The sequence below is a fragment of the Rattus norvegicus genome, chromosome 7 (assembly GCF_036323735.1).
Source record: "Rattus norvegicus strain BN/NHsdMcwi chromosome 7, GRCr8, whole genome shotgun sequence".
Classification (NCBI taxonomy): Eukaryota; Metazoa; Chordata; class Mammalia; order Rodentia; family Muridae; genus Rattus; species Rattus norvegicus.
Window position 1 is genome coordinate 128,011,500 of NC_086025.1, and position 14,516 is coordinate 128,026,015.

The following is a 14,516-nucleotide window of genomic DNA, read 5'->3' on the forward strand; positions in this document are numbered from 1 at the left end:
AGGAGTGGAATGGGTGGGGATGAAATCCCAGGCCAGTTGAGGAGCAGAGCAGAGCAGTTGCTGAGAGAAGAGAATCAGTTTTTATTGATGTCAAACACAGGGCAGGCCTAACCCCCAGAGCAGACCCAACCCCAGAGCAGACCCAACCCCAGGGCAGACCCAACCCCAGGGCAGACCCAACCCCAGGGCAGACCCAACCCCAGGGCAGACCCCACCTCAGGGCAGACCCAACCCCAGGGCAGGCCTTACTCCCAAAGTACTTAGGGCTACATAAATTGAGGTCAATATTTGGTAGTTTTTAAAAATAAATAAATTTTAAAAGAGAAAACTTGAAGACTAAATATGTAGGGAGGAGAAGTGGCTATGATTAAAGTATATTGTATGAAATTCTCAAAGAGTTAATAAAATATTAACTTAAAATTCTTTGTGAACAAAATGGATATATATTCTGTGGCTTTATTCCATATTTGTGTTTTTCTTGTTTCCCTCTCACCTTCTCTCCGTACCTCCCCACTCCCTCCCTTCCTTCCTTTGTTTCTTTGTTTCTTCCTTACCCTTTTTTCTTTCTAGTACTTATTTCTTTCTGATTCAATTTATCCAGATATGTAGTCCTGCCTTCTTTACATAGTTTCAAATGATATCCTGGTGACATATAGAAGCTCAACTTCAATCTGGATAGTTTTCTTCTAGAGTAAATCTCAGCACACACATTTCAAGACTACTTATTAACAAAAGGTAATTTGACTATTTTATAGAAAGCTTAATTTTGACAAGTACTTACTAAATCCTAAGGATAACTCGTAATATTTTCAGGGCACTATGAAGACTAGTAAGAATAGAACAGGGAATGTGTTCTAAGCAATGAGGATTGGTCGTGAGGCAACAGGCCTTCCACACTCTGTATTTATAGTTAAGAGGCTAGCTGTCTGTGGTCAAGCTGAAGAGCCAGTGGAATCCAGGGGCCACTCACCTTTTACCAGCGACCTGTGTATTCATGTATACTCGTTCCAGAACCTCAGTTAAAAGTGTGACTGTAGTGGAAACTACATAGGGTTCTCTTTGGGACATTAATTAAACTAACCAAGGTTGTTATTAATCATTTTATTCTTAGCATTTCTTTCACAGTCCATGATGTTCTTCAGGGGATCTCTTGGAAGAAACGCTACCATAATTTATTGTTTTTTTTTTTTTTTTAAAGAAAATACCCAGTTGGCATACTTTTCTCATCCCTGGGAGACTGCACTTTGGGGCGGGTGTTTATAGACATTGGTGGAGCAGAGACAACCAGCTCTTGCGGGCATCTTTGTGTGACGAGTACCTCGTTCATTGCAGGACTGTCCTCTTCACCCTGACCTCCGTGGTGGTACTTGTCATCACAACCGACTGGATCAGCTGGGACAAACTGAACCGTGGATTTTTGCCCAGTGATGAGGTTTCCAGGGCCTTCCTCGCTTCTTTCATCTTGGTCTTTGACCTCCTTATCGTGATGCAGGTGAGTGCCCGTGTTCCCCATTCTCTCTGAAGTCTCCGCTTTCTTCTCGGTGTAAGCATGGGCTCTTCGAGTCTCGAGGAGGACTTAGCTACAGTTGTGATTAATGGGGCCTTTCTCTGTTCAGTTCCTCAGGAGCTTTCCTGAGCAGAAAGGACAACTGGTGTGTGTGTGTGCGTGTGTGTGTGTGTGTGCGTCTCTCTCTCTCTCTCTCTCTCTCTCTCTCTCTCTCTCTCTCTCTCTCTGTGTGCGTGCGCATGCGTATGCGCGCGTGAGCGTGTGCGCGCATGTGCCTGAAAGGGGACAGGGAGGGAGAGGAAGAGAGGGAGAGAAGGAGGGGTTACAGAGAGAATTCATTTTATGAATATCATTGGGTGGGACCTGGAAATAACGTATTATTATTATTATTATCATTATCATTATCATTATCATTATTATTATTATTATTATTATTATTATTATTATGCAGGGATGATGCAAGAAGCAAAACAAGACAAAAATAACCCCCCTTCCCTGCCCGTAACTGTCATTTGGTTAGCAGAGAACTCAAAGATCAAAATGGTAGCAAGCCAGCAACACAGAGAAAAGCAGTTGTCAAAGCAACCCGGGGTTGCAGCCGTGGAAATGGAGTGAAAGTGGTTATGAAAATGATCATTTTCAGTATTCACCAGAGACACTTCCATTTCACGTAACCAGCGCTTCCACCCCGCTTAGCAATAGATATTTCTGTAAAACATCATCGTGCCAGTGAGTGTGACTGGTGATGGCTGCTGGAGTGAGTGTTTGGAGTGTAGGAGTATTCTTTTGAAAAGAGACAGAAGGAGACGTCTGCTATTTCTTGGTGCTTTATCTTGCTCATTAAATGTCTATCCATTTGCTAGACATTTTCGTATTGCTTTCATAAGGCAGTTTTGTTTCCCCTCCTGAGCTCTATAAGTCATGAGAACAATGGCTGCCGTTGCCAAAGGGGAAGGAAACTCCATTGTGTTCTGAATTTATGTGAGATTTTGCAGGATAGCAGATTGGTTTTTTTGTTTCTAGAGGCAAAGAGGGGCCTTTATGGGAGCTATTGTGTTGTTGAAAAACAGAACAATAGTGTTTTGTTTGGTTACATATCCTGGGCATTGGCTTCTATGTGGTACTTACAGTGTATCACTGCTTCTAATGGGTTGTATTTTAAAATACATTATAGTTTAAAACTATCTGAAGACCTAAGCTTGAAAACTTTTCTCTCTTCTAGAAACAGATAATGCTATTTTTTTCATTCTCTGCAAGATACTAGCATAGTAGGGAGAGCCTTGGGCATGAGGTCAGACATCATCGCTGGGCTCTATTCTGTACTGCATTAGCTGTAGGACCTATTCTACAGAGCTCCAATTTGAGTCTTTAAGTTATGCAATAATATGTCACCTAGTACTGTATCAAGTCCATTTTACCTTATTCTGCTTCCTAATTAATATTCTTTCTAATGTTAAATTCTCACTCTGGTTAACTGTCCCACTGGTACCTCCCTAAGCCCGTTTTAGAGTCAAAGGTGCAAGCATCCAGACAGACTATTGTCCTCTTTGGTTTGTTCAGATTTGCGTGCTGCTCCTTCTCTGAATGACACTGAAATCTTTCCCTTCTTCTGTGCTTATGCAAATTGTAAGTCTTCCTCCAAGCAAGTTCACGAAAGCCAAGGACTTCAAGTGGACAGACACGATGTTAGAATTTGTACAAATTATAGGTTCATTCAAAAAGTGCCCAATAAAGACAAACAGATTAAAGGAAAGCTAGCTAGGGTTTATACTCACAGAGAGAGCAGGACTGCAACACAAAAGGCATTTTAGACCTTTTTATTTTTAACACATAAAAATGTACAGCCAGTAAAGATGCTGACGGGTCCACAGTTGCCGGAGACCAGTGGACAAGATCAAGTGTCTGTACTGAGGAATAACTCAATTTCAACCACATTGGCTGCAAGTAATCTGAAGCTGCCAGTGCAGTTTCATCAGAGGGGGATGGGGGGCCCGCCTTATAGGGACACCAAGGGCATCACAGGAGGAAGAACACCACTGTCTCTTCAAAGAGGAGACTGAATCAACAGAAAGCAGGTCAAGTCTCTCCTGTGATGCTATTTCTATAAAGGTTTAATTTTTTAAGAAATGAGTTAAAAAAAATAGTAGAACAAGGATGCATCTTTTGGAGGAGATGTTATTATTTTGTGTATATTCATGAAATAGGATTTTCTACATTCATCATTAAAAGTACTTGTTTCACATTCTCTATGGTTTGGGTAAAGTAATCAGAAGTAAGACAAAAGCAGATTCCAGGATATGACGCATGACTCGTAAGATTAATGTGTTATATGACATGAGTGAAGTTTAAAGAGAATTTCTGTCTTAAGAAACTTTAATCCCACATTCTCTTTACTGTCCCTGGTGACATCCTTCATTCCCCATGCTTTCCCTCATTCCATGGCTCGAGTGTTCAGTTTGCAGCCTGCACTGCGCTGCCCTCTCTTTCTGATCAGTTGATAAAGGGTGGATAGAAGACAAAAGGAGTTGAAACAGATTGCAGAATAGACAAGTAGAAAGTGTATGTCCATTCTTCAGTTTCCATTTGTACTCACTACCCATAGACGCTTTACATAACTGGACTCAGGAGAATTGGTAAGAGAGACTTTTATAGAGACAATTAAATAGTCTAACTAGATGGATGTAATCTAATGGCGGCTGCTTAAAAAGTGCACGGGAAGCAGAGGCAGCAATGGGAGGGTTTCTGTGACTATATACACAGGTGTACTTTAACAGCTTAGATGGTAGTGAGCCCCAGGCTACTATTGCTTAGTAAACCATTGCCCGTCCTCTGGTTAGTAGAGCAAGAAGATTAAGAGTCTGAGCACTGGAATCTGGCTTCTAGGATTGCAACCCCAGGTTTGCCCTTTCATAGCTGTGTGATTTTGAGACTAGGTGCCTACTGAAGCTGGGTTAATCCTGGATGGATATGGCTTAATATTCCAGGGAATTCTCCTTTAATATTAGTGCTCAGAAAGATTAACTCTACATGAGGCAATGCTCAGACATCCCGAAATAGTGCAAGTATACTTCACACTGAAGTCCCACCACTGATAGGACTGACAAAATATGTGAAGAAATTGTGTATCATTCTATGGATAACCAATTTGAGTTCTAAGCGATATGTGCTTGAAACCAATGATTGCTTTAAGAAAGTTGAGAATGCTTTAGGAATAAGCCATACTAAAAGAAGGCAGTCAAGAGACTAACTAGGCTTGTAGCTCAGTGGTAGAGCTCAGTGGTTAAACCTGTGTAGGTCCCTAGGTTTCATGCCCAGCACCACACAAAAAACAATAGGATCCCATCTCTGTAGGAAAAGGGAGGGGGCAGGTTTACATGGTGATATGTCATCTTTTATATATGACGTATTAAAGGTCTCATCAACAGAGCAGCAGTAGAAACACACAGAAAACACATACTGATTAGAAATAGGAATGACAGGATCCCTTTAAGAAGAGACTGAAAGGAGAGTTCCTCAGGATGACTTTGACAGCATTCCTAGCAGTGATGGTTCCCCAATAATTTGTTGAACTCCTCAAAGCGAGAGTCACATCTGTTTCATTTCTATGTGTCCTTCCTCGTGCAAGAGCCCAAAAATATCACATATATTTGAAAATGCTTGTAAAACTTAATAATCTACTTTCATATTTCAAGTAATAGGTCAGAATCATGGTAGAGCATTTGACCAAAGACAAAAGATGGGCTGAAGTACATGGCTTGTGGAATGGTGGGTAGAGAGGGAAATGGAGATGTTGGTGAAAGAATAGGGCCCATCAGTTAGACAGGAGCAGCAGGCTTTGGGGGTCTATTACTCAACACGGTAGGCATAGTTCAGAATGCATTATGTGTTCTGTAGTTGCTGACAAGAGTGTAGGCCTTGGGGGGTCTATTACTCAACATGGTTGCCATAGTTAAGAATGCATTGTGTTCTGCAGTTGCTGACGAGGGTAGATTTGATGGTTCTCACCATAAAAGAATGATACACATGTGAGGCGAATCCAGAATGAGCTCTACTTAAATAGTCACACAATTTATGCATATATCATAATGTCTAATAAACCCTGTAAGTAGGTATAATTATTGTATGACAGATAAAATAAAGTAAAATGATATTTTAACAGAAACAAAGGAAGAAAGACCTAGAAGTTGATAATAGAAACCTACTTATATGTCACCCACTCACACACATGTATGCATGTATGTATTCACATCTATACATAGCTTAGGTTTGTGTGCACCAAGGTAGTGAGAAGCCATGCAGAGGACAGACTGCTAAAAAAAAGAAAGAAAGTTCAGAGGACAACAGTTGGTAAATCCTTGTAGGGTTGACACATCTTTTTAATGCACCTCTTTGAAATGCATTTGTATGCTTGCCTATCATCTTTGTAACAGGTATTTCCTACAATACCTTTCCAGAAAGGAAACTGTTTAACCAGTAGCTTTATTCTTACACAGTTCATCTTTATTAATCCATTGCTTTATGTCATAACCATTTTGCTGAATGGAAGAATCAATAACAGAATGAAAGTATCATCATTTCACAAGAGCCAAGTGGTGTGAGATCTTTCAAGAGGTAAAGGGTTTGTAAACAGTGCGTGCATGAACAAATGGTAATATATTCTTAGGCCATTCTTAGTGAAGTGTTATCTTACAGTGATTGGATATCAAAATAAAATAGGAATAATTTACACAGTTATGCACTTTAAAAGACCCTTTGGTCAGAAAGCACTTGATTATAAGCGACTTACTCAGGAACAATTCTTAATTCACTAAAGTACTAATTATGGAAATGACATTCCACAAATAATTTCCTTATGTAACCAATTTGAAATGTGTTCTCTGTTTTATGCGTGGTTCTGAGAAGCAGGTTGACAGTTAAAAATACACACAGTGACTTTTGTTAAGACTTTATTTTGAAATTCGTACTGATCCAACTTTACCAGAACACTCCTCCTGAGCTTACTGCGTTACCAAGCAGACTCATTTCATAACATAGGCTAGAGCAACAAGCGTAGACGTCTTTTAATTAAATAGCCAGGGCGCTTTGATAAACTGAATTACATTTCAGAATAAATTATCTACAACTGCTTTTGCTTTATGGGAAATTTGCAAAGAATGGAGCAAGTTTCTGTCTACGCTGACTTAATGTGCTCTTTGGGTAGGGGTGTTTTATGTAACTTCTAAGTGGTTTGAATTTTCCTTCACATGTGCTTTACGTCATGGTGTTACCCATACAATCCTTGCACGCCTATCTGAAAACGGTATGATCGTGATTTCTTCTATTTTTAATGTTTATAGCTCTGTTTCGGTTTTATTATTTGTTCATCTATTCATTTATTTTTAACAAAATTTTTATTGGATATTTCATATATTTACATTTCGAATGTTATCCCCTTTCCCCCCTCTCCCATCCCCCATCTCCCAACCCCCATCTCCCACCCCTCTCCACCTCCCTCTGCTACTATGAAGATGCTCCCACCCCTGTCTTCAGTCCCAAGGATGGCCTGAAGCAAGGGGCTCACACACTTAGCAATACCTAGATTCGTAGTACATGGCTACTCTGCTCATTGTACACAGCCATGGGCTGAACTCTAACCTTGTTTATTGACACCGTTTTGCTCTTGCCACAAAACTTCTGACCTAGTGGGAAGAGAGAGCGAGTTCAATGAGTGTGGTAGCAGGGAATCCTATTCTGAATAGCCCCAGTGATTGGTCTCCAAGCAGTAGAACCAACTGGTAAGTTAGGATCACCATTGTGAGGTACCCTGGCTACAGTCATGGGAAGAGGGACATCAGCTGAGAAAATCCCTCTGCCACATGGCCTGTTGGCAAGTCTGTGTGGCATTTTCTTGATAAACAAGAGCAGAAGCCCACTGGGGTCGGTGCTACTCCTGGACAGATGGTTCAGGTTGGTTAAGAAGGCAGGTTGAGCACAATAGTAAGCATGGCTTTGAGTTCCTGTGTGGCTTCCCTCAGTGATGGGCCTGTGCTATGTGTGTAAAATAAACCCTTTCTCCCCCATGTTGGTCTTGGACATTGCTTTATTACTGCAATAGACGGCAAACTAAGACAGGGTGCTGGGGAGTGCGTGTGTCAGGATCGTATCAAGAGTACTGTGGTAATAAGTGAATTCAGTTGAAAGTGAAATTAATAATCTGTTCAATACATAATATTGGGTAGCTTTTAAATGGCCAGTAAGTTCTGCGAGGGATTATTGGGATCAGGGAAAATCTTTCAAAATGGGGGAGGAATGTAACTTGGATGACTATAAGATTTGATTAAGAAAATGAGAAATAAAGACTTATTCAAGTTTTACCTCAAAACCAAAAGCTTCAGTCCCCTTGGTTTTCTTAAAGAGGACAAGATCATGACTTAGGAGCTGGAAACATGGATTCCGTGCAATAGCAAATGAACAGTGGTTTTACCACCGCTACATGGAGGCAGCTAGTTACAGATGCCACCAGATGTGTCAGCCTGAAAGACATGTTATTTTCTGTGCTGTCATCTGGCCGTTACCCTGAGAGGGTAGTTCAGCTCTAACCCCAGTCCTCTCTGCCATGTACCATGGTGCGGTGTGTGTGGTGGCTATGGCTTACCGTGCACCACTGCTATCTCATGTTAAATGTGCCCTGTTGACTCACGTATTCTATCGTGCATCCTCAGGGGCAGGCTCTTGCCTCATACTGCATCTGAGTGGCTGCACTTGAGGTCAGAATTGTGCATGTGAGCCTAGAGATGACCCCTAACGACCAACACTCATCTCAAAGATCATCTCCCAGTTTGAATGGCCCAGTTCTGTGTTAGTACTTTCCTGTCTGTCTGTCTGTCTGTCTATCTATCTATCTATCCATCCATCCATCTATCTAACTATCTATTTGATATTTTATTTATTTACATTACAAATGTTATCCCCTTTTCCGGTTTCCCCTCTACAACTCCCCTATCCCATTCCCTCTCCCCCTGCATAGTACTTTCATTGGACAGTGCAAGGAATATAGGACCTTTCTATGGGCTCTTGAACTAATCTTAAAGATATACTCATAAAGTCAAAGAACAGATCACAAAAGCACATTTGTAAGCCAGGGTTAGTCATGGAAGCAGTCCAACCATCCTCTATAATTCAGTCTTTATTTTAACTCATGCCTTACATTTTTAGAGAGATCTCTTTTTAGACAGAAGTTTAGAGTAGAGGGAGCATTTAAGACTGCAATCACATCCTGAGTTTGACAACTGTAGCAGCCTAGGGAGGGTCTATAATTCAACAGGCACGAACAGTCAGTAGATCCTGATGAGGACCTGGATCTCCCAGGTCATTTCCAAATCTGGTCCCGTTTCCTCGGGGGTCATGAGGAGAACAGCAGGGAGCGACACCAGCTACAGGCTCAAGGTCTAGGTCTAAGTATAGGTCCAAAACCAGGGCTCCATAGTAAGAACCCTTCTTAGCATAGGTGACAACCAAAGTTTCTGGGTGGCAGAGCAGTGCCAGGGGACACACTGACGCTAAGGTGAGAGGAAGGAGGACAGCAGAATAGAAATGTAGTGAGGCGTGCGTGCTAGACAAACCATATTTAAGCACGTCAAAACCTTAGGTATGAATGGCTGTCATGATTTACAATTTTGCTAGCAAGAATATTTTGTGTCATATCAGACACCAGATAGAGTCTGGAATCAGCAAAATGATTATTACAAAAACAGCCTCCTTGGGCTCCAAAACCCATATGTTTTCAGGACCTTGTACTGTTAGGAACATTAGATTGAAGCCAGTGTAAAACAAAGCACCCAGTGGGTAATGGGTGTTCTGGGGATATTCTGACATCAGACTCCAGAAGTCTATATTTCTTAGTGACCAGGAGGTTGGTTAAGTCACTTCATTTTTAGGAATTTATTTTCTGATGTATAGGATTCCAAATTTTTCCCAACACCTATTTCATGATGATTTGTTATAGTTAACGTATAAGATGAGCTCAAAATTGTACAACACCAAGGTCGGCTTGGTCTGTGCAGCCAGCTCCGAGCCATCCAAGCCTATGTCGTAAGAGCCTATCTCAAACGCCTCAAATGAAACTTTACAGCACCAGTGGAAGAAAATCAATTTATCCCTCTGTCAGTTTTTGTGTTAAAATGGCTATCCCCGCTTCTCTGAGGCAAGCTGTCATGCCATTATGGACGATGAGGTTGCAGTCTGGGAAACAAGGTACCACAGCCGTAACCTGCAAGCTAAGCATTGCGTTAGTGGGGTTTTTCTCCCCGTCTTGGTCCTAGAATCACCAGACCTTGGACAAAGCTTCACTTTCTCGTTAGCAAACCTGAAGCTTCTTATTCAGCGGTGCACAGTGGTGTCCGAAATCTAGTGATTTCCACCTGCACAGGTGCTCCTCACTGTCACAGCCACATGACGTAGGACTTTCTGGTTACTGCTTAATGCTGCTGGCTCCTGGCTCCTCCATCAGCATCTAGTGGCATCAGTCACTGGGGAGTGGGGTAGGATTGTTCTAGAAGTCTAACTTCTTACCGAGCCTCATCGCGATGCCTCTGAGCTCACAGTTCCTGGGTCTCACTTTTGTAAGTGAGTATTGCACTCACGCCAAGTTACAGGGGGTGTGTACTGCGGGACTTCAGAAATGCTCTAACTGTTCACGACGTTCAAAGTTCATTGCGGGTGGTGAGACTGGGTAACTTTTAAAAACTTTCACATTTATTTTACATATATATATATCACTCCTGATACATGTGGCTCTGTGTGCACACATGTCTTTATGAGCAGAGAAAGAGAGAAACTGAAGAAATAAAGCAAAATATGTATTTACATTTTCCTATAATTTTGATGAAAATGCATTTTGATAAATATTCTTTTCAGATGGTAATTATGACTGTGATGCTTGTCATATATTTAATCTTTGATTTCAATAGCTTAGTACATTTATTTTTAAGTTAAGTAAGATATAAACTATGAGAACGGCTTAAAACAAAGTATTATGGCATAATACCTCAATGCGCAAATACATGTGTTAATGGAACCGTGGAAAAGTGTTCTTTTCTCCGGGTCCTTGTACAGAGGGTTGATGCCAGGAAGACTTTTCGTTTAATAGGCAGTGTGATGGATATGGCTGCAGAGGCATCTCAAGGCCCTATAGGTGATTCCTGGGTGCAGAGTAGAGCACTAGCCCAGGAGACGGGGCACTGTGGGAAGGAGAAAGGAAACAAGAAGCTGGAAGCAATCTCTGCTGGCAGATCCTGAGTAAGAGATTCTCCTTAAGTCATGCAGTGCTAAGTCTTACCAAATTAACATGTACCTAGGTGTGTGTGTGTGTGTGTGTATGTGTGTGTATGCATGTGTACATGTGTATGTAGGTGTGTTGTATGTTTGTGTGTGTATATGTGTGTGTATATGTGTATGTATGTGTGTATGTATGTGTGTGTAATGTATGTGTGTATGTATGTGTGTATGCACGTGTGTATGTGTGTGTATATGTGTGTATGCATGTGTGCATGTGTATGTATGTGTGTTGTATGTTTGTGTGTGTATATGTGTGTGTATATGTGTATGTATGTGTGTATGTATGTGTGTATGTATGTGTGTGTAATGTATGTGTGTATGTATGTGTGTGTATGCACGTGTGTATGTGTGTGTATATGTGTGTATGCATGTGTATGTAGCTGTGTATGTATGTGTATGTATGCATGTGTGTATGTGTGTACATGTGTGTGTGTATATGCATGTATGTGTGTGTATGTGTATGTGTGCACGTGCATGTATGTGTGTGTATGTGTGTGTACATGTGTGTGTGTATGTGTGTGTGTATGTGTGTATGTGTGTGTATGTGTATGTATGCATGTGTGTATGTGTGTACATGTGTGTGTACATGTGTGCGTGTGTGTGTGCGCGTATACTTTATCTTAGGTTTTATTGCTGTGACACCATGACCAAAAGCAACTTGGAAGAAGAAAGGCTTTATTCCATCTTGCAACTCTTAGGTCACACCCCATCACTGAGAAAAATCAGAGCAGGACCCTAGAGGTAGAAACTGAAGCACAGACCTCAGGGGGAAAGTGCCTACTGGCGTGTTCTTCATGGCTTGGTCCACATTAGACAACTTCATGGCTTTCTTAGACAACTCAGGACCACCTCTGCAGAGAGAGCACTGACTGCCATGGGGTGGGCCCTCACATATCAACCTTTAGTCAAGATAGTACCTCAGACTTGCCTATGGTTCCTTCTCAGAAAGACACTTTCTCGGTTGAGAGTTCCCCTTCCAAACAAAAGAAAACAACCAACCAAGCAAAAAGAGATATCCCTTTCTCAAATATAGCTGTTTGTGTCACTTTGACAAAAACCCAGTGGCACGTGGATGTAATGGGGACACACGTTAGCATTCTCTCATTGTTCTGCATGGGGGCAAGCATATTTCCAGGGGGAGTCCCTGTCATCTACCCCTCAGCTGTCACTTACCAACACTGAGCCAACACTACCCTTATAATTATCCAAAAATCACACATTCACGTCCATCTTTGAGCGATCCGATTTTATGCTCCTGCTAGGTACCTCCTGTGTTTCTACCTTCTTATAACGTAGGCCTCAGTTCACACTGTCAGCAGCCTTCGATCACATCCATGTGGTTTTCTTCTGTATATGTGCAGCTGCATGTGCATACATGTAGGTGTGTGATGTGTGCCAGAGGTGATGTCATGTGTCTTTATCAATCATTATCCACCGTGTTTTGAGACAGTCTCTCATTAAAATCACATGTTACCGATGAGATTAGACTAGACTAGATTCCTACCAATCCCTAGGAATCCTCCTTTCTCCACTTCTCCATTGCTGGGATTGCAGATGTGTGCCATAATACCCAGCTTTGTCTATTGTGGACAGTAGGGCTCAGGGTTGGGTATCCATGCTTGTTTGGCAAGTACTTTGCTGGTTAAACCCAATGTTCTTTGTGTGCGTGTGTCTAAAGCAACTCTATTAATATAAAAATCTGATCCTCAAAATTGCTTAAATATAATGAAAACTTCTACAATGGTGAGAGAAAACATACGCCAAGTGAATTAAAGTCCCAAAGGTCTCAAGGCTGTGATTCAGTCGTAATCCATAATGCTTCATTAATTCACAGAGCAACACTCATCTGCTTTCAGTGACAAATTACCACACATTAACAATCCCGTCGGTTTGTGTTATATATCTTGATATGGACTCAAAGTTTTAAGATTAGTGGTAAAAGTATCTTTAAATATATTCACAGCATCCCCTGCAATAACCATTTTAAATTGTGGTTTATTTGATGAGGAAGGAGGTTTTATAGGCCTTAATAATGAAAATGGGAGACCGTGAAACAGAAAATCTCATAAAATTCCAGTTTTTAACTAGGAAAATCTCTATAATGTCCTGGGTGGAGAGAGGGAAGGAGTGAGCTATGGCAGGGTCATAATTAGAATAAAGGGGCTCAGTGACTCATGTCAGAGGAGCTACTGTGGGGAAGCTGGCATTTAATAGCCTAGTCTCCTGGTACCTGGTGCTGCTCTGAGATGGCTCAGAGATGCTCAGATGGTCCGTGGTAACGAGATGCTTTCTGTCTGAGCGCTAGCATCCACCACACAATCCTCCATGTATCTTCTGAGATTGGCTCAGTGAGGCAAATGTTTAAATGAAGAACGGACTGTCTTTGAATAATTGTTAATTTTCAAAATCTGTAGTGCTTTGGTACCCTTCACTGTTCTCTGCTTGTAGCCTGAATGATTCCACATCCCCTCATCTGTAAGAAAGTATAAGTCCAGTTTAAAAGCGTTGTTTTAAGGAAAATATTTCTGTGTATACATGCATTGAAACTTGCTCGAGCCCTGCAAAAAGAGTGAGTTGTCAGTACTGGATCTGAGGGAAGGAAGACATGTAAATATGTTTAAAGCTTCTTTGATACACATCTTACAACTTCTGTAAAAGAATGCACAGTCATAATTAAGATAGGGCATAAGCCTATCTGACGAATTAATACTCTGAGATAGTTTAACATAAACCCTGTCAAGGTTGTGAGAATATATACTCCAACCTACTGTGACCGGATATTCCTGGTGTGGTGGGTGCTCTAATGCCTGCTTCTTGCCTCAGTTTCCAAAGTATCTTCACTGCAGGTACATACAGACATGTTAAGTAACAATGTAGTTTTTTTTTCTTTTTTTCGGGGCTGGGGAATCGAACCCAGGACCTTGCGCTTCCTAGGCAAGCGCTCTACCACTGAGCCAAATCCCCAACCTCCCCCCCCCCAAGTAACAATGTAGAAGGAACCTGGTTGCCATGGTGTTAGAGTTGGATTTGGCTGAACAGAAGGCTGGGAGGTAATCCAAATTTAAGGCTTTGGATTATTCTGAGGGTTCAGTCTTATCACAAAGTCATTAAGAGAATACACAGAAGAGGGAGAAGAACCAGACAAAGGCTGTGGGAGAGGACTTGGCCTTAGGGGGAGAGGGGGGTTTACCCCAATGACCGTGTCTAAAGCACACACTGACACCAGCTCACTAAGACATGAGAAGCTTTCACACCCAGCGTGCTAAGAGTTAGGGGTTTTCGCAAGCATGTAGTTAGTTATTTTGCTAGTATATATTAGCTATACAAACCTAAACACGTTTCCTTCTAACAGTTTTGTGTATGTGTATAATGTGATTTGATTATATACACCATTTAACCTTTCTTGCTCACCACCTTCCCAGTTCGCCTCTGCTTTTACATCTCATTTCCCCTTCTTTCTAAATATTTATTCTTTCCTCATACATATACCCTGACTGTAGTTTCCCCTCCCTCAGCTCCTACCATCACCTCCCCACCTCCCCTCTTCCCCAGATCCAAACTCCTCTGTTCCCCTTCAGAAAGGAGCAGACAGTCTTTTGAGAATTTCTTAAAATGTATTGTGGTCATTGTCACTGCCCCTCCTCCCTGACCCAGTCCTTCTTCCTTACTCATGCTACTTTCTGTCTGGTTTTTG

The 14,516-nt window shown here is 41.6% G+C and overlaps 1 protein-coding gene across 2 annotated transcripts in view; it reads left to right on the top strand.

Moving 5' to 3' along the window:
• Tmem117 (transmembrane protein 117) overlaps positions 1-14,516 on the top strand; it is a 462,083-nt gene that overhangs the window by 374,638 nt on the left and 72,929 nt on the right. For both annotated transcript variants that reach the window (NM_001271239.1, XM_063264145.1), the window contains one exon: positions 1,333-1,492. In NM_001271239.1, coding sequence (NP_001258168.1) covers positions 1,333-1,492 — 160 coding nt within the window. The remainder of the gene's footprint in view (positions 1-1,332; positions 1,493-14,516) is intronic.